This window comes from Rhinopithecus bieti, unplaced genomic scaffold, assembly GCF_001698545.2.
Source record: "Rhinopithecus bieti isolate Rb0 unplaced genomic scaffold, ASM169854v2 scaffold_4553, whole genome shotgun sequence".
Classification (NCBI taxonomy): Eukaryota; Metazoa; Chordata; class Mammalia; order Primates; family Cercopithecidae; genus Rhinopithecus; species Rhinopithecus bieti.
The window spans coordinates 3,689,006-3,715,436 of record NW_016804694.1 but is presented as its reverse complement, the minus strand read 5'-3'; the positions used below and the strand labels follow the sequence as shown (position 1 = coordinate 3,715,436).

General features: G+C 39.6%; 1 protein-coding gene across 1 annotated transcript in view; it reads right to left on the bottom strand.

The window, feature by feature from the left end:
- DNAH8 (dynein axonemal heavy chain 8) overlaps positions 1–26,431 on the bottom strand; it is a 333,448-nt gene that overhangs the window by 183,427 nt on the left and 123,590 nt on the right. Inside the window, 13 exon segments of the mRNA XM_017870032.1 lie at positions 3,227–3,388; positions 3,774–3,878; positions 5,199–5,301; positions 6,523–6,686; positions 8,125–8,278; positions 11,463–11,662; positions 15,009–15,025; positions 15,028–15,066; positions 15,069–15,247; positions 15,404–15,541; positions 19,830–19,930; positions 23,591–23,653; positions 25,804–25,917. Of these exon segments, the coding sequence (XP_017725521.1) occupies positions 3,227–3,388; positions 3,774–3,878; positions 5,199–5,301; positions 6,523–6,686; positions 8,125–8,278; positions 11,463–11,662; positions 15,009–15,025; positions 15,028–15,066; positions 15,069–15,247; positions 15,404–15,541; positions 19,830–19,930; positions 23,591–23,653; positions 25,804–25,917 (1,539 nt within the window).

The following is a 26,431-nucleotide window of genomic DNA, read 5'->3' as shown; positions in this document are numbered from 1 at the left end:
TACACTAAAATATTAATAGCCGTAATTTCCAGGTGGTAGAAATATGGGAAATTCTTATTTCCACTTTTATTTTATTTTTATTTTATTTAAGTTTCGTGATACATGTGCGGAACGTGCAGATTTGTTACACAGGTAAACATGTGCCGTGGTGGTTTGCTGCACCTATCAACCCATCACCTATGTATTCCACTTTCATATTTTTTGCATTTTTCCAAATTTTTGCAGGAAGGATCCATTGCATTCAAATCTTTAAAACATGTTTTAAAAGAATATATATACACACACACACACACACACACACACACACACACATACACTAGAGAAAATCCTGAAACTAATCATCTTTCCTACTACATCCTGTCCAACTTCACCACTGTTCTGAACTTGCTCTCAACTCTCTACGTAATGCTAAATCCTCAGTCTAATTTAGGCTGAGCCCCTCCTTCAGGATATACACAGTCTGGAGAAGGAGAATATGTAGATTTAGTTTCAGGAACTCTTTGCTCAATTTACCAAAGTCTTTTATAAAGCTTGATCACAAAGGTAATAATGCTAATAAGAATACTAAAGTTTCCCAAGGTATTATACAATAAAAATCACAGTATTATTCTCTCCAATAAAGGTTGGTTCTATATCTGTCCTTCTGTGGTTTGGATAAATAATACATCATTTCAGTTGTCTTCATTTTGTGTGCACTAATTCAGGACTTGGAGCTCAGGTTGGGAGGAGTAGTTGGAGAATAAATATCATTTGGGCAAAAACTGCCTACATTTTCCTTGGATATCTCTTGCCTTTTATCCCATGCTCTCTCTGGCCAGATCACAAATTACCACTTTTCATTTCTCTTGAATGAAAGTGTAATGAAACCACTGGCACCTGCTCCAACCCTGGCCTCTTTGAGGTCTTCACTTTCTAAAACACCAGTTGCACGAAAAAGCCTCTCAACAAATTATGTCCATTTTTAATCGCTTGAAGGGAAAATTAAAGACAAGATGATTTCACGTCAAGAAAAGGTATGTTCATTCCCTTTACATACATCCATATCTATATCCGTATCATATCTCTGAATTGGTGTATATATACATATATACACACACACATACACATGCACATACACACACAGATGGTCCCCAACTTTCAATGGTACAACTTAACAATTTTTTTACTTTATGGCAGCGCAAAAGCAATATGCATTTAGTAGAAACTGTACTTTGAGCCCCCATACAACCATTCTGTTTTTCACTTTCAGTGCAGTAGTCAATAAATTATTTGAGATAGTCAACACTTTATTATAAAATAGGCTTGGATGATCCTATTATCCTGCCACTTCCCTTTTTCTAAGATGGCCATGTCGAAGGACGCCGTGAATCTGGTGCAGATGCAGGAGCCGACTTTGAAGCCGGAGCAACAGTCCAAGCTCAAATTTGTGAATGAGGAGAACTTACGGAAGCAGGAGGAGTCCGTGCAGAAGCACCATCAGACCTTCTTTGCGTCCATCAGGACAGCTGTCACCATGATTGGGGAAAGATTCCGTGCCTTTGTGACAGACCGGGACACAGTGACAGCCACGGTGGTTGGGCTGACGCTGCTGGCTGGCGGGGTCTACTCTGCCACATCGAGGCTCGGCTGTGGAAGCCGTCCTGGTTGGAGCCGAGACACATCAGCCATCCACGGTGCTGGAGGCGCTGCAGCCAGCCCCTTCCAGGTCAGCCGGCGGTCTCTTCAGTCGGCCCCAGGACATGCCTGGAGGGTGTTGTGCTGCATCCCAGCCTGGGGAAGAGAGGGTGCGAGACATTTGCTATAACAACAAGGAACACGAAGCAGAACAGCGGCCTGTACAGGAAACGTCCTGCTGTACGGGCCACCAGGCACCGGGAAGAACAACTGTTTGCCAAGAATCTCGCCCTGTACTCGGGCAATGGACTACGCCATCACGACAGGCGAGGACCTGGCCCTCATGGGGCGGGAAGGCGTGACCGCCATGCCACAAGCTGTTTGACTGGCCAATACCAGCCGGCGGCGGCCTCAACTGCTCTTCTCATGGACCCGACGCGGACGCCTCCTTCGGAAGCGAGCCACTGAGGATATACAGCAATTACCACCTCAGAGTCGCCAGAACGCCTTCCTAAAGCACACGAAGGAGCGCAGCCAACAAATTCATGCTGGTCGCTGGGGCAGCCGCCACCCCCAGCCCAGTTACACCGGACATCCCACGACCGCATCGACGTGATATTGCACTTCGACCTGCCTGGGTCGGAGGAGCCTGGATACGCCTGCTGAGAATGTATTTTGACAAGTAAATGTCCTTAGCCGCTAACAGAAAGGGAAAGCAGCGCCTGAAGCTGGCCCCCGCTGGACTAATGAAGAGTAAGTGGGAGGGAGATCTCTGAGATGACTGACGGCATCGTCCATGTCGGGCAAGAAGATCGCAAACCTGGCTTTGTCCTGTCAGGACAAGGCGTATGCCTCCGAGGATGGGGTCCTCACCGAGGCTATGTTGGATGCCTGTGTGCGAGACTTTATCCGGCAGCAGCAGCAGATAATGTGCTGGCTGAAGAGCAGTGGCCGGGCCTGAGGACGAGTACCCCTCAACCTGAGTCCTGGGCGAGACCACACCTCACGGAGCCTGGCTGCGGACCCCTCCCACCCCTGCCCTTCCGGTCCCTGCACATTTAGGAAATGCTCCCCCTAATAAACTCCTACAGGTGCTGCAAAAAAATAAAATAAAATAAAATAGGCTTGGTGTTAGATGATTTTGCCTAACTGTAGGCTAATGTAAGTGTTCTGAGCATCTTTAAGATACACTAGACTAAACTTATGATTTGGTAGGTTAGATGTATTCAATGCATTTCTGGTGAATGATATTTTCAACTATGATGAGTTTGTTGGGCAATAACTCCATCATAAGTCGAGGAGTTTCTGTATACAAATACACACACACACACACACACACACACATATGTATCTATTAGACTCAGTGCATGTATCCTTAATTATGGGAAAATAGTGGCATACCCTCTTCTGGGAGATGGGATGGGTTGGTCTAGAATGGTCTAGGTTGACAAGCAGGTAGTTGGGAGTTGAGGCTAAAATGAGCATGAGTAGGCCACTCTAACCTAGTTCAAAGCTACAGTTGCCTCACACCATCAGGCCAACCACCTCCTAAGCATCCTTCCCCTTTATTTCCATTTCTTTTCACCATTACTTAAGCATCGTGTATTCTCACCTGTGCTGGAAAGTGGCTGAGGAATGGTAAGAGTTGAAATCCTGAATCACTGATTTGATAGAAAGCGGATCTAATTATATTATGTAATGATGACATCTGCATTTTTAACAAATCCAGAAGCCAAATCTCCACAGGACCTTTGGCCATAACAGAATTATCCAACTAAAACAAAATTACAAGGATATTATAAATTGATAATAATTTGGCATTTTTACAGATGTTCCACGCACACTTAATAAATCATAGTACCCTATGCCAAGCAAACAGTTTCATATTTTATACAAGACATTTTAAATATGGGTAAAATCATCTAATACTATAGCTGGAAGAAACTACAGGGATCATCTAGTCCAAAACTTTCACTTCATAAATTACAAAATGAGTCTCAGAGAAGTTAAAGGATTTATCTAAACTAGTTTTTAACAAAGCCCAGGGCTGTAGAACGAGAACTCCCTCTCCTGTTTTTTTTCCATAAGAGAATTGCACTCTCCTCAACGTAAGTTTTTAAAGAAATTCTAATAACAAAATTTAAAGCAAGGTAAATTACAACAATTTTTTCTCCTTCTCTTGATATGACAGCCATGATGCGATCATAGTCTTTTGCATGAAATGTCACCTCATTGATGTTGTCAGATACTGCAGGGAGATGCGGCTGTAAGACAGGAAAACATCACACATGAGGCTGAACACAAAAGTCGCTAAGATGTTTTTAAAAGCCTTAATATTTTGTATCTTTTTAAAAGGTTATTTACTTTTGTCTCAAAAAATATAGAGAGACTCTGCTTTGACCCTTGACTGGCTTGGAGGCCTACTTTTTAAAATCAAGCCCTACAGAATGTTTTCTCCAGGTCCTGCAAATGGCCCCCTCTCATGCTATGCAGATTAGACTAAGGACTGTCACCTTCCACCAGATGGAGACTGGACCATACCGCCGCCCCCCTCCTCCCCACCCAGATACAGCTCAGTCCTGCCCTCTCTCCTAGCTCTACCTCCACCTTTCATAGAGCCTTTCCATTCTCTTTTCTCATTGTTACAAGTCCCTGGAAACCAACAAGGAACATTAGCCATTTCCCAGATCCCCAAACCAGAACTGGACCTGGGATAGGCCCTTCTGTGACCCACTCTCAGTTTGCTATGGTTTTTCTTTTCCTCTTCCAAAGAATTGCTCTGGGAAATGGCTAAAAGCATTGGAGAAGTATTCAGAAAGGAAAAAAAAGGACGAATCCAAAATATAACCCCTATTTGGTCTAAGAATATTTAGAATAAAATACTCATAAGGATAGATTTAATAAACACATACTGTGTGCTAGAGGTTTTGCTATGCATGATCTCATATAATCCTCATGACGGTCCTGTGAGGTGAGAACCATTAATATCCTGATTTTACAGATGTGGAATGGAGGCATGGGGAAATTAGGAAGCCTGCCAAGGTCACACAGCTAGGAATGGCATAGTCGCTCAACACTGCTGGACTGCATCAGGATGACAGGCTCCAAATACACAGAAAATATGACATTTTATGATCAATGTAATTTGTAATACTGTTCTTTAATGCCTACATTTTTTTTTTTTTTTTTTTTTTTTTTTTTTTTTTTTTTTTTTTTTTTGAGAGGGAGTCTCGCTCTGTCACCCAGGCTGGAGTGCAGTGGCCGGATCTCAGCTCACTGCAAGCTCCACCTCCCAGGTTTACGCCATTCACCTGCCTCAGCCTCCCGAGTAGTTGGGACTACAGGTGCCTGCCACCACGCCCGGCTAGTTTTTTGCATTTTTTAGTAGAGACAGGGTTTCACAAGGTTAGCCAGGATGGTCTCGATCTCCCGACCTCGTGATCTGCCCGTCTCGGCCTCCCAAAGTGTAATGCCTGCATTTTTAAGATTTTTCATTTAAGATTTCATTTAAGATTCTTCACTTTTATTCTTGATTGTGTATGTTGTGGAAAAAGCAATTGAGATCACGGACTCTTAGATTATACCTGTATGGTGTGGGAATCACTGGCTTGTCCAAGAATTTCCAGGAGAACTGGATCAGATACAAAGAAGAATCTTGGAAATAGTAATCGTTTCTTCTCCAAATACCTTCCAATAAAGTCGATAGTATGTTACCAAGTGGTTTTTTTCCCCTAAATTGTTATTTTTTTAGTTAAGACATAATCACTAACATCTTTGCTAAAATAATAGCAAACACCTAGAGTCATTTATCGCTTACCCCTGCAATGTTTGGTGAAAAACAAAGTCCATGCTCCATCATGGATGACACTTGGGAAAACAAGAGATTCAGATCAAGGCTGCCCCATCATCTGCTGTCCTCTCCTTTCTCATCAGATGCCCTCCTCTGACCTTTCTAAGACTGTTGGAAACCTCGTGGCTTAAACCCAGGGGAAGAACAAACCTTATCTCCAAACCAACACATTCTGAGAGTGAAAGGGAGGACAACTAACCACTATGCCAGGACAGAGGCATAAACTTGGACAAACCAGGATGTATCATCAATCTCTATGTATCTCTATACATCTCTATGTATCTCTATGTATCTCTATACATCAATCTCTATGTATTTCAAATAGAGATTGAAAATGAACTGGCTTAAAAAAATTATCCTGACATCTATCCTCTTGTGACAGTAAAATAAAATAAAATAAAATGATCTGTGAATTTGTCTGGTGAATTGTTCTCTTAGTGCACATTTCTATTCTACGCCTGCAGTGGCTTGAATGTTAGCCCTCAAAAAGACATGTCCACGACCTAGTCCCTGAAATCCATGAGGGTGACCTTATTTGGAAAAAGGGCTTTTGCAGAGGGAATGAAGTTAAGGATCTTGAAGAGCCCTGAATCCGATGACAAATGTCATCATAAGAGACACATAGGAAGAGGAGGAGAAGGCCAAGTGAAGACAGAGGCAGAGATTGGAGTTACGAAGGCACAAGCCAAAAAACTCCTAGAGCCACCAGAAGCCAAAAGAGGCAAGGGAGGATCCTCTCTTAGAGTCTTCAGAGGGAGACAACACCTTGCTTTCAGACTTCTTGTTTCTACAACTATGAGAGAATGAATTTCTGTTGCTTTCAGCCAGCCATCTGTGGAAATTTGTTACAGCAGCCCAAGGAAACAAATACAATGCCTTAACCACCCCCAAGTCAAAGGTGCCTTCCTCACAGAAAAGTTCAATCTACGTGAAATTTTAAGTTCCTATCCCCACTTTAACCATCACTACCAAACCAGAAATGTAGTCAATACCAGTAAGTTTGGGATAAAACACTGTCACACACAAAATGATACGTGATTTAAAAATTAAACTCTTACCCTGTGAGTGACTTCTGACATACTTCCAACTGCTCATGTAAATGAGGTAAAAGTTGTCCCATGGTTTCATCTCCAACACAGCAATTAATCACGTTGGGATTCTCATGAGCTCGCTGCATTATTTTTATCCACGACTTGTCAATATTCTGAAAACGTTTTGCTTCCTGAAAATGAATCCATAGCCAGTAAAGATTAGCATTTGGATAATTGAGAAACAGCAAAATCTTCACCTTGGAATTTTCTACAGTTCTTCAAACCAGCATCTATTAGTCTCAGGCTGCATAATTTAAACAGACAATTTTTTTTTTATTTGAATTAATTCTGAGCGACATAAACCCGAAGTTATAAAACTGCATATTAAAATGCTACTTTATCACAATGAGGCTTATTGCTTATTTGTTTCATTGCATTTAATATGTTTTTCAAAGTACCACATGATTAATTTGCAGAGCTATCAACTTAAAGTTCCAATCTAGTGTTTCAGCACCCCAGGTGTTTTGGTTTGATGAGCAAACTGAAGAAGCATGAAAATAATTTGATCTCAGGATCCTTGGAATAATTACAGCTCAATAGTACCCCAGGGCAGGGGAAAAAAAGAAAAAAGACAGTAAAGCCACAAAACAAAGTTTCATTTACATTTTCGAAAGTGAAAATTTTCTATTTACTATGAATGATATTAAGCTTTGCACTCAGTTGCAAAAATGCCTCTAGAAATTGGCATAATCTTTCCTCTTTTAAAAAGTCTTCCGCTTAAAACCAAAAATGATATTATTTTTACAGTTTTAATTTTTAAAATGAGTGCCCCATTATACAAGAATCAGCATTTAAAAAAAAAGAAAAAAAAAAAAAAATCTTCTTATCCTTGTTGCTTTTAACCTATATAGATCCTGTTTGTAAATATGGAAATTTAGGAAGCGCAGGCTTAGTTTTCTAAGAGCAAAGTTACCTTCATCGACTAAACCTATCAGTTATTATAGTTATTGGCATTTATTTAAAAGGTCCCAATAGAGCTGTTTTAAAGGTTTTGTTACAGCCTCCCAAGGCTGTTTTCTTGCTCCACAGTATGTTTCTGATCTGTTAGTAGTAGACTTACTAAGAATTAAAAAAAGTTAATCTGTGCTTACAGAACATAGATTAATTTTAATACTACTCTCAGAGGAATATTATGAGGTTAACTCTTAGAAAAGATGAACTACTATAATAGTACCGCATTTGAATGTACCTCACATCCTGAAACAACCTCGAGATTATTCACTATGTGGGTTTCTTCTTTCTGCTAATCAGAGGTCAGCACTTTCTAAAAACCTTTTTCTGTAAAGGGCTAGACATCAAAGATTTCAGACTTTTTGGGCCATATAATCTGAGTTATAACTACTCAACTCTGCTGTTGTGGTGCTAAAGCAGCCACAGACAATATATAAAGGGATGGATGTGGCTGTGTTCCAATAAAACTTTATTTACAAAAACAGGCAAGTGGGCCATAGTTTGCCAAACCCTGGCATAGTTAAGCCTTGACCATACGTCTTTGCGAAGACTTTTACAGAGACAGATAGACAACATACACCAAATTATTTTATCAGTAATTACAAAAGTCATATTTACCTGAGGCAGCTGTTTGGCAATATCTCCACCTACAAAGACGGCTTCAAGATAAACCCAAAGGTTCTGTACTACGAGCCACTCTTCAATTATATCTGAGGAAGTGGACAATTTATACACCCAATTTTGGATATTTTTTTTAAATGGAGCATTGTATCTAAAAGGTAAGAACAGAAAAGATCATGTTTCAAAGAAGATTCAGAAAATTGTATGGCCTTACCGAAGTAAATTACAGAAGAAATATTACTTTGGGAATGAATGTTTTGTCCTAAAAGGGTAGTTCCTAATAGATATTATACAACTAATAAAAATTGTTGCTATTTATGAATAAAACTCATATAACTATAGTGATTTTACTTATTGTTATGTCAGTCATAGAATAGAAGAATGGGCCTAGTTTTTGTTTGTTTGTTTGTTTGTTTTTAGAGACAGAGTCTCACTCTGTCAATCGGGCTGGAGTGCAGTGGTGTGATCTCGGCTCACTGCAAGCTCCGCCTCCCAGGTTCACGCCATTCTCCTACCTCAGCCTCCCAAGTAGCTGGGACTACAGGCGCCCGCCACCACACCTGGCTAATTTTTTATATTTTTAGTAGAGACAGGGTTTCACCATGTTAACCAGGATGGTCTCGATCTCCTGACCTCATGATCCGCCCGCCTTGGCCTCCCTAAGTGCAGGGATTACAGGCGTGAGCCACTGTGCCTGGTCAGAATGGGCTAGTATTATGGTGCATAGGTCCAGCAAAGGAAATGTGCTGGTCACTTCTGGGAGTAAATGGCAAACAAAGAATAAGGTAGTTTCCAAAACTTCTGTGAACCAAATCCCAGTGGGGACTGCCTATGAGAGCAACACATAAGACACTGTTACTGGTCCATGGAACTATTGAATCTAGGGAAAGAGACCACTATCCAGGGATTTTCCTTTTATGAATGGTCTTGAAGGTTTCATCCAGCAAGAGACAGACTATCTCTAAAGGGACAGAACAAATCAGATCCCTAAAGATCAGGAGAGGGTTAGGTATCACCAGGTTCACCTGGAGAAAGATGACCACAAAGCCCGGTTCAAGCTTGAGATGTGATGTTCACTTACAGGTGTGCTCTTCCCACCCACAGACAGAGAATTACACCAGGTACTACAACTAGTTTCTGCAGTGCTAGAGACCCAGAGTTGCTACCTCCATACAGCATGGCTCCTTTTTTTTGATCATCAGGACTTGCTGAAGTCTTTATGAGAATACAAAGGGTCCAGAAAGCTGAGCACAACAAAGGAAGACAAGAAATAGAATGGATGCCATGGAGGAAGCAATGGGAGGCTACTCGGTAAAAACCCCAACTACCTACAGTTACAGCAAGAAGCCGACTGCAGCGTGTGCCAAGGGCAAGCAGTTTCAATGTGATGCAGTGGCATTTGCTGGTGAGTGGCACTTGTTGACTAGGATCTTCAAACTTTTCTTGATCTAGTTCAGAGTGATTTGAAGGTATTCACCTGTGGAATGGGGTTTTTTCTGGGTACGGTCCGATGCCTGCATACAACCCATAACTTCCCTGAAAGCCTATGTTGCACATGAAGTTATAAATGGAATTGTACATAAATTGCTCCAAGGAGAAAGGTAATCCAATTGCTCAGGCAGTAAGAGGCATTTTTCCCAATACTCAGTTTATACTGTTTCCCGGGCCACTGGTCGAGAGCTGAAAGGCAGTCAATATGCCAATCTTCCAAATAAAGACATGTAAACCAGCATGGCATGGACAGGCATCTAGGGAGATGAAGCAACTAGATAGGCCAAAATGGTTCTGCACAGAAAAAAAAAGAGTCATCCTTGATTTTGTATAACTTCTAAAGATGGAAAAGGGAGATCTGAAACAAAATCAAGCATAGCTAGTTTCTGTCCTTTGGCCAGATACCTGCAATTGTACAACTTTGCGTGGTCAAACCCACCATGGTCCATGAAGTCCCATGGAATCAGGGATCCACCAGGGAAGCGTCACAATCCAGGCAGTATCTACAGTCAAGTCTCACCCAAGAAGACATACAGCTTCCTTCTGAAGTCACATCAAAGTAGTCCTAGAGGTCCAGCAAGTATGAGTCACTACTAGGTCAGTCTGGTTTGTTCTGGAACAGGCTTTCCAGACCTACTTGGCACTGCAAAGTTCTCTAGGAGAAGAATCTCCCAGAATTTGATGACTTCTTAGCTATCCTTATACTCTTTCTGGCAGGGCCAGAAGTTTGTAAACATTGAGTTTACTAATACACAAATAGGTATTTTACTAATCAGGTTATGTCCAAGTAAGTATGAATTTAAGAAAGCCTTCAAATCCTGAATTTCTTGGCTGCAGACACTGCCCAGGTGAATCTACAGCCCTTCTTCAAGAGGTTATCATCCAGGAAGTCAGACGGCAAAATCTGCAATGAACCATAGGGAAACAGTAGCCCACGAAGTCTAGAAACTACTGAATATCCTATGGTCACCTTTGCCAGGATTCCCTGAAAGCAGAGGATGCATCCGAGGACCTTGATCTTTATAAATTCAACCAAGAACTCCCTGGACTGGCAGCTTTGTCATTACGCAAATACAAGACTGCCCCTGGAGCCAGAGGTCATGCAGGATGCCACTCATTAACCAGTGATTCCAACCTGGAAAAGGGTATTAGCTATTTCTTAGGTGTGTTCAGGTGAAGAATAGTTGAGAACTATTGCATAGTCAGCTAGAGGAATAGAGGTTGCCAGTGCCAAAGACCTGACAGAATATTTAATCTGACTAAGTCCTATAAGAATTTCCTAAAGCTGCACTCAAGATCATAGGTACCTTCCAGCTGGTCCGTAGTTCAATGATGAACAGGTGACCTCATTCAGACCATAATTTCACCATAAAAAATGAAAGTCTCTACATAAGTGCCAAGCCCCTAATGGGTAGATTGCTCTAGTGGTAGATTGCTCTCACGGTGGCCAGCAGGCTTTTACTGGGCCATTGGGTGAATGCTTGAACAGGATTAGCCAAGAGGTCAATGATGTCAAATCAGAGGAACAAAGGAGATAGAAGATAAAATGAAGAAGTAATCTCAGTGGGGAGTCAAGACCTTCAGAGGACATGCTGCCAGTTTGGGGAGGAATAACTAGGATGGGGCCCACCAGGAAAAATAGGGAAGGGGAGATGAGTACCATTAAAGAAGAGATGGAGGCCATGATTATTAGGGGAAACGGGCAGTTCATATAGGGACAGACAAGATAGAGCGATTTATTGCAGAATCCTATCCAATGCAAGAGCTTTAAAACTGAGCTTCTACTTAGAATTTTATAACCCTAAATATCCCATTTAAACCTCTCCCGTAAATTATAAAATTACCTGTTGCTGAGTAAGGACCCTAAGACCATTAAACTATCCTCCATCAAAGTGATAATTTCTCCCGATTCGGTTCCTTTGAGCAGGAGCTCTCCTTTTCCCTTAAATGCTGCAAAACTCAGATTTTGGTTGGTCCAATTCTCAATCACCTGAGTCAGCTTGGCTTCGATATCCTTCTCCTTAATGGCAGATATGCAAATATCCTTTGAAGGAAAAGCAAAGAATATGTCATGATGTTTTCAACTACAAATTAAGTGCATCACAAAATCATAGAATTTTTTTTAGCTTGAAAGGGACCTGGAAGTCACCCAGTTCATATAGTCATTTTACAACCAAGAAAAGGCTTCAGATCATTGTGTTGCAACTTGACACTAGAGCCTTATGACTCGCCGACTACTAATTATTTTTCTGTACCACATACATGAAACAATGGAACTTAAATCATCATTTTTCAGATTATGTTTTCCATTGGAGCTTCTGGCTAAAATAGGGATAATCACAGCTGCCCTGTCTATCCCAGAGGTTAGCTATGAGAATCAAATGAGAACATACACGAGAGTCTTTTGAACTCTTTCAAGTAACATATAGATATTACTATATTCCTGCCTGTTCTGGTCCTAATATGAATATCTCATTTGCTTAAACATCAATTGTTTTTTTTTCTTATGGGTTTTTCCATATTTTTGGGGGAATACTTAATAAGAAAGACTCATGAAAGAAAATAAAAGTAACATATTTCCCCACAATGCCTCAACTTGTGTTCATAGTTAGAATCACAGAGATGAAAAAGAATTTAAAGGTGTGAGATGTTTCCACAAATGATCATAACACAAATTAGTGTGGAATAAATGTCCTAAGAATGATGTGAACCATAGTGATTTCTGAGGACGGAGGCCTGTGCTGAGGAGGAACGGCTTCATAGAGGAGGAGGTGAGATTCCAGCAGAGGATCTCTGGGAGGAAGAGGAAATTCTGTCCTGAAGGGAAGGCTTCCTTTAGAGGCAGTGAGTCCAGTAACAGCAGGAATCTAATTTGGCTAATGCTAGGGCATGTATGGTTGAGCAACTAGACATATCTGGGTAGAGAGTACTAAGACTCTGTTTTGTGTACCACGAGTAATTAACAGAATCCTGGGATTACTTGAAATTGTATAATAAACCACAGCCTATGAATGGCTACATTATTAAGTATAAAAACATACTTATAAGAAGCAGATGGTCAGCCAAAGTGTTTCTAACTCTTTGTTTCTTTGTGATATTTACAAATAGGACAAAAATGCTTTGAAAGAAAAGCTTTTGTGTACACACGTCATCAAAAGAGGTAGGGGAAGGCAGAAAACCCAAACCATATATTTGGGAGATTTCTGGTCACATGGTGCATTTTCTTAACTCTAAAAACATAGAATAATGGATAAAATAATTTTTTAAAGTAAGTAAAAAAGCAAACAACCAGCCTTAAAAACAAGATAAACATCTCATGAACCAAAAGTGGAAAAGCTATGCAGACCAGTTGGTGGAGCTGAAACCACAGGCCTGAGGGCCCTGGTCACTGGGGCCAAGCCTCTGGTTCCCATGGGGTGAAGAAGAATAGAAATGATCTATAGGAGGAGCACCTGGGCTGGGGTCTAGAGCCCTCCAATCATGGAAGGAGGCTGAAAACACTGCCTCTAGCTGCCATCTAGACAACTAGATTAAATGGAATGTGGACCTGGGGGATGGGGTGACACAAAGCCAGCCCTACAACCAGGACCTGAAACAGGTCAGTGCATGCCTGGATTATCACACCACAGCACAGGAGGGAATGGGGGATGGAGACCGCTGTTACAATACCTGGCTCTCGGGCTCTCAACTTGGGGCTGAGGGGACATGGGCAGTGGAGGAGGCAACCACAAGGCCACTAAACGAGGAAAACTAAGACATGAATGGACAGAGACAATTTTAACACATTATATAAGCCAGATTTTTTGAAATCCTGCCATTCAAAATGAGTCCTCCCAGCCTCCCCAATAAAAGTGACAAAATCCATGAAAAAATCTAAGGCTCAGAGGATAGCCAACATAAAAAGCAACCACAGCAAAATTTCAGTACAGGTGAAATTAATCTTAAAGAAGAATCTGAAAACATCTTTATATTTAATTTAGAGTTGTTGAAGTATAGGTAAAGAGAGTATAGATAAAATAATATTGGCCACGAGTTGATAAATGTTAGAGTAAGGAGAGCTTTACTTTTGTAGGTGTTTGAAATTTTCTCTAATGAAAAATGTTTAAATAATTATGTTTAAAATGTTCAAAGAGATAAGCAAAGAGATCTATAAATCTATAGATTTGAAACCTACAGATCAGCCGGGCGCGGTGGCTCAAGCCTGTAATCCCAGCACTTTGGGAGGCCGAGACGGGCGGATCACGAGGTCAGGAGATCGAAACCATCCTGNGATAGCCAACATAAAAAGCAACCACAGCAAAATTTCAGTACAGGTGAAATTAATCTTAAAGAAGAATCTGAAAACATCTTTATATTTAATTTAGAGTTGTTGAAGTATAGGTAAAGAGAGTATAGATAAAATAATATTGGCCACGAGTTGATAAATGTTAGAGTAAGGAGAGCTTTACTTTTGTAGGTGTTTGAAATTTTCTCTAATGAAAATGTTTAAATAATTATGTTTAAAATGTTCAAAGAGATAAGCAAAGAGATCTATAAATCTATAGATTTGAAACCTACAGATCAGCCGGGCGCGGTGGCTCAAGCCTGTAATCCCAGCACTTTGGGAGGCCGAGACGGGCGGATCACGAGGTCAGGAGATCGAAACCATCCTGGCTAACACGGTGAAACCCCGTCTCTACTAAAATACAAAAAACTAGCCGGGCGAGGTGGCGGCGCCTGTAGTCCCAGCTACTCGGGAGGCTGAGGCAGGAGAATGGCGGGAACCCGGGAGGCGGAGCTTGCAGTGAGCTGAGATCTGGCCACTGCACTCCAGCCTGGGTGACAGAGCGAGACTCCGTCTCAAAAAAAAAAAAAAAAAACCTACAGATCTGGAAATATATATAGATTTAAGACTGTAGATATAAGAATCTACAAAAGGACAGAAAATTTTAATGCAAAATGAAAAAAAATGGTGGCCACAAAAAAGAACCAATTAAAATCTTGGAAAGGAAAATGTAATAATAGAAAATTCTAAAAACTTAATAGACTGAACAGGAAAAAACATAAAATTAGAAATTTGGAAAATAGTTCAGAGGGATTCACCAAGAACACAATACATACATAAACAAATATTTTTTAAGTGGAAGTGCATTCTGGGGACAAGGAAGATGTATTGAAGGGCTCCACAACAAATGTATTTCAAATAATGTATTTCAAATAATCATATAATCTCATTGAGTAACAAGATTATTTCATAAAAGTCAAGAATGTTCAGGATCATTCCAAATTTTGAGGGTGCATTACAGAGGGCAATTAGTCCAACCTCTCATAAAATATCTGTACAACTCTCAGAAAAGAAAAAAGGGACATTCTTTAATGGATCATTGATAAGAACGTATACACTTATGTACCTCAATATCATCCTTATTTTAAGGAGTGGTGCTTCCATGATATTTCTAAGGCAAAAGAATCAGATTCCACATCAAATGGGGTTCCAGTTAATTCGGAGATTCTATCCCAGTGCCTCTGTTTCATGGCCTTATTGGTCATCATTTCCAGTAGAGGACATGACTCACTGAAATCATCAATTCTCTTTCTGAGATCCAAAAAAGCTTGCCAGTCTTTAAGTCCTTTTGGAAGTTTACGACATCTTTCAGAAAGAAAGAGAAAAAAAAATGCCACCTTCACATTTCTTTGAAGAAGGTTTTATGTATATACAGTAGTATATTAGGGAATAAATTAGCTTCTGAAATACCTATAGGATCCTAAGAAGACAGGCATTATAAAAAATTCCATTGAAACTCACCTGTTTTGAAATTCCAGCAGTTCTGCATTAATTTTTTCAATATCTACATCTCCCCAAAGTATTTCATAATAACCACTAATACTGCTCATTACAGTGTCATACAATCCATACAGCTTCTGCAGCAAGTTGAGTTCTTTTCTGGGAAACAAAGTAATTAAGTTATCTCATCATATATAGTATTTAATAAATTCCATTATTGGAAAGGCAGAGTTCATCCAATCAAATATTTCATACATTGTGTGTACAGTGTCTTATAGATACCAAATGCATACAACTATATCTGTTTTCAATGCAAGGACTTTGTTAAAGATCTGTTATTATGGTCAAGTTTACAGCTCCCAAATATTCCAGACATACTATAACTTGACATTAGCAAATGGTTTATTTTGTAAAGAAAAAATCTTGCTATTTTTTAATGAGAAACTTACTACAACAATCATTGCAAACAATGTGACCAAAACTTAATGATAAGGTCATAGCTGCGGCTAAGGTTTCATTTGACTTTTTTCTTTCAAATACAAGCTGGATTTTATGAGAACATTTCCCTCGACTAAGTCCTGGTGTGCCTTTAAGACTGAGCTTAAACATCCTATTCCTACCAGAAGTTTTCCCTCATGTGGCCAGGTGTGGTGGCATGTGACTGTAGTCCCAGCTACTTGGGAGGGTGATGTGAAAGGACTGCTTGAGCCCAGGAGTTCAAGGCTGCAGTGAACTATGATTGCACCACTGCACTCCAGCCTGAGCAACAGAACAAGACCCTATCCAAAACAAACAACAAAATTCCACATGTGCCCAGATGAAGTTACTGTATTTAAAACAAGAATAAAAGGTCCAAGTAAAGGAAAATTCCTAAATGTGTAAAACACCAAATTGACCACTTAACAGAATTTGTGGATTCTCCCAGAAATTCCTCAGCCCTTAGTATACCATAAGGTTCTACTGGATTCAATTTTAGTTTTCAAGTTTATTCATAAGGATTGACATTCACAACTTTTATTCTTCATTAGAGATACTTCAAAACCAAAATAAATTTTTTATGAAGTAAAGTCATTCTATTATTTTATTTTATTTTATTTTTGAGAGAGAATTTCGCTCCGTTGCCCAGGCTGGAGTGCAGTGGCACGATCTCGGCTCACCGTGATCTCTGCCTCCTGGGTTCAAGCGATTCTCCTGCCTCAGCCTCCCAAGTAACTGAGATTACAGGCAAGTGCCACCACACCCAGCTAATTTTTGTATTTTTAGTAGAGACAGGGTTTCGTGATGTTAGCGAGGCTAGTCTTGAACTCCTGATCTCAGGTGATCCGCCTGCCTCAGCCTTCCTAAGTGCTGGGATTACAAGCATGAGCCACCGTGCCCAGCCCATTCTATCTTGTAATTACCATGTAGGCATAGAAGATCCTTTTACAAATTGAAAACACATTCTGCAATCTTAGTTGTCTTATTTTTCCAATTCTTGATTCATTTTTCATCATTCTTAGAATTATTTCATTATTATTATTATTCTCAACTATGCTAAAAACGACTTAAAAAAACAAGAAAAAAGAATGATGACATTGCCTAAAGGGTAATTCAATAGTGAAAAAAAAGTGACTATTGTATCATCCTCCAGGCTTCTTATTGTGTTACATAAAGTATTGCAAAATCTTTCAAAAAAGTATATAAGAATGCCAGAGACACCATTTTTGTAGTCTTTTGATTTTTGCTTGTTTAGCTTTTATTTAATACAGTTAAGAATTCAGAATTTTCATTTTCTACCTAAAAGGGCAAAGAGAAGAAAATTGACAAAGAAATGTGTTTTCCAAGTATTAAACAGAAAACAGCAGCATTCCCTTTGGATGGTGACATTGATTAATATGTGAAATCTCATACTATGTCTTCAGATGATGATAACCTAGATGAATTTTATAAAATCCAGTAATTTATAAGTAAACAATATATTTCTGTAGACTTCAATAGAAGGGCCTTATCATGCAATATTTTGTAACAAGAACCTAGACTATCCCATTTTGTGAAAAAAGACAAGTCGTAGTGTTCCTTTGTTATTTATGATATTTACATAAGTTGTATTTGATACATTTCATAAGTGGACAAACATTGAAGTGAGATGTGTATTCAAGGAAATGGATGATTTAGAAATGTAAAATTTATTGGAATTGATCATTCAAATCTAAAAGTAAAGTCTTCTGTATTTATGGAGCAAAACAGATGACAGTCTTCTTTTAAAAAAAAGGTGACTGAGTTTTCAACCGTTTTGAATCTTGACAATGCAAGTGCAAGAAAAATCAGAAGTAATGATAAGCCAGAGATTCACTGGAGATGATTTAAAATATGAAATCCATATTTACAACATGGATATGCTCCAGGTTCACACATGACAGCTGATGAGGAGTTAGTCTCATACCATGCTGGTCCCCATTTTGTATACATACATCTTCAAATCAGGATATTACAGAATAAAAGTTTGAGTTTACTCTGCTTAAATTCTTATTAAATCTTCTAATAAAAGTGCTTCTCCGCCAGACATGGTGACTCACGCCTGTAATCCCAGCACTTTGGGAGGCCAAGGCAGGTGGATCACCTAAGGTCAGGAGTTTGAGACCAACCTGACCAACACGATGAAACCCCGTCTCTACTAAAAATATAAAATTAACCAGGTATGGTGGCACATGCCTGTAATCCCAGCTACCTGGGAGGTTGAGGCAGGTGAATCGCTTGAATCCAGGAGGTGGAGGTTGCAGTGAGTTGAGATCACACCATTGCACTCCAGCCTGGGCAACAAGAGTGAAACTCCATCTCAAAAATAAAAATAAAAAAAATTGCTTCTTGGCTGGGTGCGGGGGCTCACACCTGAAATTCCAACACATTGGGAGGCCAAGGTGGGAGGATCACTTGAGCCTCAAAGTTCAAGACCAGCCTGGGCAACATAAGGAGGCTCCTGTCTATATAAAAATTTTTAAAAAATTAGCCGGGTCCAGTGGCACGCGCCTGTAATCCCCGCTACCTGGGAGGCTGAGGCAGGAGGATCACTTGAACTCCAGAAGTTGAGTGATTCCACCACTTCACTCCAGTACTAGCAACAGAGTGAGATCCTGTCTCAAAAAAAAAAAACAGCTCCAAAGCTTTTCTCACCATTCTCACCATTGTGTAAATTATTCACAAAATTTAAAATATCAAAATGAAAATGGTCCGTTGGTCCAGATGGTAAATGGTGATGATGATTTCTCCTGCTAGCCTGAGGGTGAACGCATTGGATCTCAGGTTGAGTGTGCATCACAATCACCTGGAGTGTGTAAAATGCAGATTTCCTAGGATCCAATCCCAGAGGTTCCAATTCAGTACATCAGAAACGAGGGCCAGACATCTGCAATTCTAACACAACTGGCTAATGGATTACATTTGGAGAGTAACTGCTTTAGAAAGAGAATACAAACCACCTACCCTAAATGGCTGAAGCATTCATTTCTCTTTAGAAAATTTCATGTCTATTTTCATGAAATTTTCATGCTGTGGCTTGAAGGAAGTCAGCATAAAGTTATTTTGTAAAGCCAAGACTCTAATGAGCTAATACTATCACTGTATTAATGTTGCTTCTAAGGAAAGCTATATTTCAAATTCTTTGAGAATATTCTAAAATTTGATTGAAATACACTTGTTTATATGTGTGATTTATAATCAATTAGCTTATTTGGCCTTCAATCTCAATAAATTCTATGTCTACTCAATGGGGAAGAGCATTTTACCATAAATGGAGTAAGAAGGCGAGGTGAGCCGGCACGGTGGCTCACGCCTGTAATCCCGGCACTTTGGGAGGCCGAGGTGGGTGGATCACGAGGTCAGGAGATCGAGACCATCCTGGCTAACACGGTGAAACCCCATCTCTACTAAAAATACAAAAAAATTAGCTGGGCATGATGGCAGGCGCCTGTAATCCCAGCTACTCGGGAGGCTGAGGCAAGAGAATGGCATGAACTCAGGAGGAAGAGCTTGCAGTGAGCCGAGATCGCACCACTGCACTCCAGCCTGGGTGACAGAGCAATACTCTGTCTCAAAAAAAAAAAAAAAAGAAGGCAAGGGGAGCCAGGAGGGTTATTCCTCTAAATAAACAAAAGTTACTCAAAATTGCAGTGCTTCTGCATAATCACTGACACTATGCAAAAACAGTCAAAGAAAAAGTAAAGCATAGGCTAAATATAGACCATGCATGCTCAAAATTTTAGCAACATATTTTCTACTCCCCTAAAACGTTTCTTTTGTTTATGAGACTGTGTGTCTGATTTGTCAGGAATAGCTAGAGTAAGGAGAATATTCAGTTGTGCTCCAAGCTGTGGTGTCCTCTGCATAATAAAGGATTTCATGGTGACATGATTCTTCTAATAGATAGTATTTAATTATTTGCATGTAATACTTGCTTATTTTCTAAACTCACCTGGTTTTTTGTAAAACCTCATAGTCAGTCACAGGCAATCCAAAAAGTTGTTCACCAGATGAATACGTAACAAATTTCCTCCACAGATCATCAAAATTGGCCTGTAACAAAGGTTTTTAAATTGTACTGCAATATAATTAATTCAGTAGAATTAAAGCAGAATTTATTATCATTGGGATAAAAGCTAGGTTGAGGCTCATTAAGTAATATTTATAAAATAAGGATTTGTGAAGCAAATTTATACTGATACCAAGCTATCAGAGGAAAAGGTAAACACTTAGGAAAGTTAGATTTCAAGCATTCTTTTTTTTTTTTTTTTTTTTTTTTTTTTGAGAGCACGAGTTCCTTGCTTTCGCACCCAGCGCTGGAAGTGCAGTGGCGGGATCGCAGCTACCGGCAAGCTCACCGTCCGGGTTCCCCGCTATTGCTCGCCTGCCTCAGGCCTCCCAAGTAGCTGGGAGTACAGGCACCCGCCACCTCGGCGCCGGCTAAGTTTTTTTTTTTGTATTTTTAGTAGTGACGGCGGGTTTCACCATGTTAGCCAGGGATGTCTCGTATCTCCTGACCATCGTGTCGCCCGTCTGCGGCTCTCCAAAGTGCTGGGATTACAGGCTTGAGCCCGACCGCGCCCCCGGCAGATTTCAAGGGGCATGATCTAAAAGCACTCATTTATATAAAATATTTCTCTTCTTCCCAGAAGGCTACATTTCGAGTTTCCCATAAGTACATCTAAAAGTAATAAAGCTGCATTTTAAAAACTCTACAATTCAGGATTTTTCAGTAATTTAGACTGGCCATCTCTATCCTCCCGGGTTCAAATGAGCAAAGTGTTAGTATAATCCATTCAGTCCTGTTTTCTCTACATGCAATGAAGAGTCTATAAAAAAGAAGATTCAATTTTAATACCATTTGAAATAATTCTAACCTCTTAAATCAGCAAAGTTAATGCACATGTCTTTTAATTTTTCCTTTTGAACTGGAATTTGAATATCCTATATTTGAGATGCTAAATATTAGCAATGTTCAAAGCACAAATGCCAACAGAAGTAACCCATCTGTGAGGACATATGAGCACTCTGTGTAAGTGGCACAGCATATTCCCGAAAACCCTAAATTCCCAGCCCTGGAGAATATCCAGCATCAGACATCACAAGGCTTAGACAAAAATACAGGTCTGACAGATAACGTTAGTATATTTTACAGGACCCAGATCGGGAAGGCACGAAGATACTGGGGGAACTCGAATGAACTCTTTGTTCCTAGAGGGCAAAGGCCATATTTTGTACTTTGTGTATTCCTTGGTGTTTGGCATGGTGGTTACTTGATAAATGTGCTGAAGAGTGCATGGAACTATGTGAACACTACGGAAGGATAAACAATAACACCAAAGTTAGAATGCATTAAAATAGTGGTGTTTAAAAACTTATCAATGTGTGAAGACTATAGATGGATGCCAATCACTCACCTCTTTTTTTCTTTCAGGTTCCAAGTAACATAAAAAGACCCACAACATAAAAAGACCCACAGCATCAGCTGAACAGGAATAAAGTATCAGCTTTGTCAACAGGCCAGCAGGGTGCCCAGGAACTCCCCAAAACACGTATAAATTTGCATGAGAGAGCACCATCAGGATCCAGGGCCCAATATAAGGCACCTCTACCTCCACAGATCCAGACTTTGGCGCCTGCTTTTTTTTCAGGGGGTTGGAGTACACCTCATTTTGAAAAGGGTTGTGTCTGCGAATCTGACCTCAAGTCACATATCCAGCGAGGTGCATGGCAAACAGCCTGTTTGGCTCACACCCCGAGGCACAGGCAGAACGGAAGGTACAGAAAGGCAAAAGATGTGCCCTACATTGTCTTTTTTTTTTGAGATGGTTTTTTGTTGTTGTTGTTGTTGCTGTTTTACTTCATTTTGTTCATTTTTGTTTCTGTTTTTATTTTTTTGAGATGGTGTCTTGCTCTGTTGCCCAGGCTGGAGTACAGTGGTGCAATCTCAGCTCACTGCAACCTCCACCTCCCAGGTTCAAGCAATTCTTCTGCCTCAGCCTTCTGAGTAGGCTGGGATTACAGGCACATGCCACAGTGCCCAGCTACATTAGCAACCCCTGGGTAAAATCTTGGCACATAATGTCCCAGTTGCTGACTAATTAATTGGTTTACATCACATGCCTTAAATTTTCTCTGCAAATTTGAAAACAAGGTCATCCGCTCAAACAAGCCCCAAAGCTACTCTTCCTACTACATTCCCTCCTTCGATACACAGTTCTACCTTCGTCTATATGCCCAAGTTGGAAAGCTTTAACTTTTTCCCTCAAATCAGGTTTCAAGTCTGTCAATTCTGCTTCATTAAGAAACTCGTGATCCATCCAACTTTCTTCATTCTACAGGTGTCACTTGCTTGGTCTCAATCTTTACAATGTCTTGCTTGTGCTACCAAAACTGCCCTCAGTTTCATCTTCCTCTCTCCAAACCAGTCTCCACACTAGTACCACTAAAACTCTTTTAAAAACACAACTATTTTAAAAATTCAAGTATGATCGTATCACTCCCCGCTTAGAACCCTCCAACCCTCAAGATAGAATTCAGACTCCTTGTTATTGCCTACCGGGCCCTCCACTCGTGCCCGCTGCCCGCTCTGTTACCTCGTTCCTCATCACTATCCTCTTTAGTACTGCATCCCAAAGGGGCACTACCTACCCTACACTCCTTACATCTCCCCATATCGCCCTACTAGTTTCCTCTCTGCCGGGCCTTTGTATGAGCTGCAAATTCTGCCTAACTTTCTTTTTCCCCTCCTTCTTCCCCTGGCTAACTCTAACTAGTCCTAGATTCTTCCTCTTTCAGGAAGCCTTCTCCATCTGCCCCAACAGCCCATCTGTTTCCATTACAACAGTTTCCGTTACACAATTTCACATACCTAGGTCACAGCTCTCATTGCACTTGCAATTATCTCTCTAGCTTGCTGTCTCTCTATCAGATTTTAGCAGCTTAGAGGTAAGAACCACTTCTTAATCAAATTTCTCCTGAGCAAGTCACATAGTAGGCATCTGATCTTTTTTTTTTTTTTTTTTTTTTTTGATTACTAAGAATGCAGATGGGAAAGGGGACATGAAAAGAAAGTAACCACACTATTCAGCCACTGTGGGAAACAGGAAAAAGAGCAGGAGCAAAGAACAGAATTGCTTGATGCTCCTGAGGAGCAAGTTCACATAAGAATCCATGAATTTTCAAAGTATTAATCCATGTGAATGTGTGAACTTTTTCTAGATGCGCTCAGCAATCTGAGTGTAGAAAAAGATGGTGAATGGTTGGCCTGATCCAATGAGTACTGTACAGGCAGAGGAGATAGGACAAAGAAGTGGGGAAATTTAAAGAGATGGATGCAAAAGGAAGACAAAATAATGAATACAGAGGGAAAACATTTGCCAATATTTAAAATATTATTTTGATAAATTCTACTATATTATGATTTGTTATTACTTTACATATCAAATGAAATGCTTAGAACTAAAATAAATTATATACTTAAGTTGAAAATCAGTCTTATTCTCTAAAAATACAGAGAGCTATTCTGTAGAGAGGAGCATGGAAAGAGACAGAGGAGTCAATTGCATCATTTAGCAGATTAGAATACAATTAAGGTCTGATGTACTTGAAACACAAACTTTTCCATTATAAAGTAAAACCTACGTCTTTCCCAAAAATCATTTTTTAAAAAAATTACACATTGTCAATGTAACAAAAAAAATGTAGTTTCACCTGAAATATCTGTAGCCTGTTGCTAGCTTCTTGGGGTGGTATATTTGGAACCATGGGTCCTTCCTGTAAGGAATAATAGAATCTCCATTTTCATTCTGAATCATATGTATTTGTCAGTTTATTGGGTTTATCTATTATTTCCATTTAAATAACCAAGCATTATTTTTAATTTAAATGATTTAATTGTGTCCTGTACTTGAAGATTTTATTTATTTCTAACAGCTTTATTGAGATGGAATTCACATACTATACAATTCATTCATTTAAAGTGTACAAGTCAATGATTTTTAGTACATTCACAGCGTTGTGCAACCGTGACCACAGTCATTTAGAACATTTTCATCACTCCATCTTCCATTCATTTTTAAAGGACCTTGACACAGCTAATAAAAAATGTGACAAAATTACATTCTGTATGGAGTGTGTACCCTAAGGGCTCTGCCCAATTTCATTTCTGATTACAAATGATGATGCTGTGTTTGTGTATTAGAATAACTGATACAGAGTTCTGAGAACAGCCTCTTTTTACTAATTGTTCAGCCCAATATGGAAATAGGGACTCACGTAAGTTGAATATTTGGAAGAAGCAGAAAGCAGTGTCTGGTGGCTATGAACCAGAACACAGTTGCAAAATAATCCTCAAAAACAGTCCCCAAAATAAGTAAAGGCATAAAATAATTTACTCTATAGCAACAAATTAAAATAACAGGGGCTACTTCCAATGGAAAAATGAAGGCTATTAAGTATATTAACATAGTAAATCATGATACGATGGATATACTAAATAATAGACTAGATTCCCAATATAATAGTGTTTAAAAAATAAACTGAGGCACAATAATTTTTTTAAGTTTATCTGAGCACACAGCAATTCATCAATTGGGAAACTCCCAACTAGACTTGGTTCAGGGTCTCCACTGCAGAAGGCTTTTACAGAGTGAGCACAGAAGTAATACAAAGAAAACATTTTATTGGTTTCACTTATAAAGTTGTCTTCTTTCGTCTATCCTGCTGGAAAGTCCCCAGTTATATAATTACAGGCTTGTTTGCTGCTTCTGATTAGTTGAGCTGTTTCTAATATAGGCATTTATAAGAAACAGCACATTCAGATTTGCTTATGTCTGCAAATTGCGCAAGGGTAAGGTAACTTAAGATGCCTGACTGGCTGTGTCTGTTCAGGGATTCTTTAGACCTGATCTCCATTTTAAATTTACTTTAACAATAGAATGAGGGGGCAAATCAACAGATATGTTTAGTACATGCTAAAAAAGAAAACAAAAGCATTACATAAGTGACTGGCTGTGTCTGTTCAGGGACTCTTCAGACCTGGTCTCCATTTTAAACTTACTTTAACAATAGAAAGAGGGGGCAAATCAACAGATATGTTTAGCACATGTTTAAAAAAAAACATTATATAAGTAGCACCAAGGGCTTAAATCATCTTATGAATACACATCTACTGCGACCACTAAAAGAAAGAATATTTCAGGGGAACATATTCAGTCTTGAGTTTAACTTCAAGGTCAACATTATTAGTCAGAATACCAGTTTGAGTAGCGTATGGGACTGACCCAGTAAGACATCTATTATTTATTCTCAGGGACCTTTTTGGTTCTCTAAGAGTTAGTGAGAATGCAAAATCAATGGCATATATCCTGGTATTAGGCGTTTATAGTTTCTCACAGCCTGCCAACAACCATATTACATTTTCTACCACGAGAATTCAGGACCCGAGAAAGGACAAAACCAGACCCTTTGTTCCTTCCACAATCTCCAAAGTTGTTGCTCCTTTTAACAGTAAAATCTGTTTTCTTTCTCTATAAAATTTGCTTAAAGCAAGCTTGCCCAACCCACGGCCCACAGGCCACACGAAGCCCAGGAGAGCTTTGAATGCAGCTCAACACGAATTCATAAACTTTCTTAAACAATATGAGATTTTTCTGCAATTTTTAAAAGCTAATCAGCTATCGTTAGTGTTAGCGCATTTTATGTGTGGCCCAGAAAAATTCTTCTTCTTCCAATATGGCCAGGGAAGCCAAAAGATTGGACATCCCTGGTTTAAAGGATTAGCTATCCCCTTTTTCTGATAGCTGCAAATATGCAAATATAGCCACTTACATGCAACATACCTATTCCTCTGGGTTCATCACTTTCATTTCATATAAACATATCACAGAACATTTCAACATACAGCAAGAAAATACTTAAATTACCAACTCATATGCTTCTGCAAAGTTTATCACGTCCTCACGAAAAACTTCCACAGATTCCAGTAGATTGCTTTTAAACTTTGGCTGCACTTGAACTAGGTCCTCTTGTACAGAAACCTAGAATGAAAAAGAATATTCAACCTGAGAGTGAAAGTAACATTTTAAAAACAAAGATTACAATTACATTCCAATAACTTTGTTATCTCACAGATATCCTATATGAACAAGGAAGTCTCTGTTTGCTTGTAATAAAATATATTAACAACTCAAATGTATCTATAGGAGACTCAAATCATTCTAGCCTGTGACTTAAGAGGCAAAGTCAATTTCTCTGTAACTGCTTCTAGTTGATCCAGGTCAGACCATTGCTGTGACCTGGAAGAGAGTTACTATTATTGGCACAGTCTGGGTCACATGTTGTCTGTGGGGCCAGGCCAAGACCTGGGATTAGCAATCTCTAATAAGTTCACATGCCTACAGTGGCCGGAGCAATTTTCTAAAAGAAAGTGATATTACTCTAGGTATTTAAAAAAATAGCAAATACCTTACACAATGGTCCTGAATGAAAGACTCTGCTTAAACTTTCAATAATAACTGTCAGCACTTAAATAATGCTTGCTATCTGCCATGC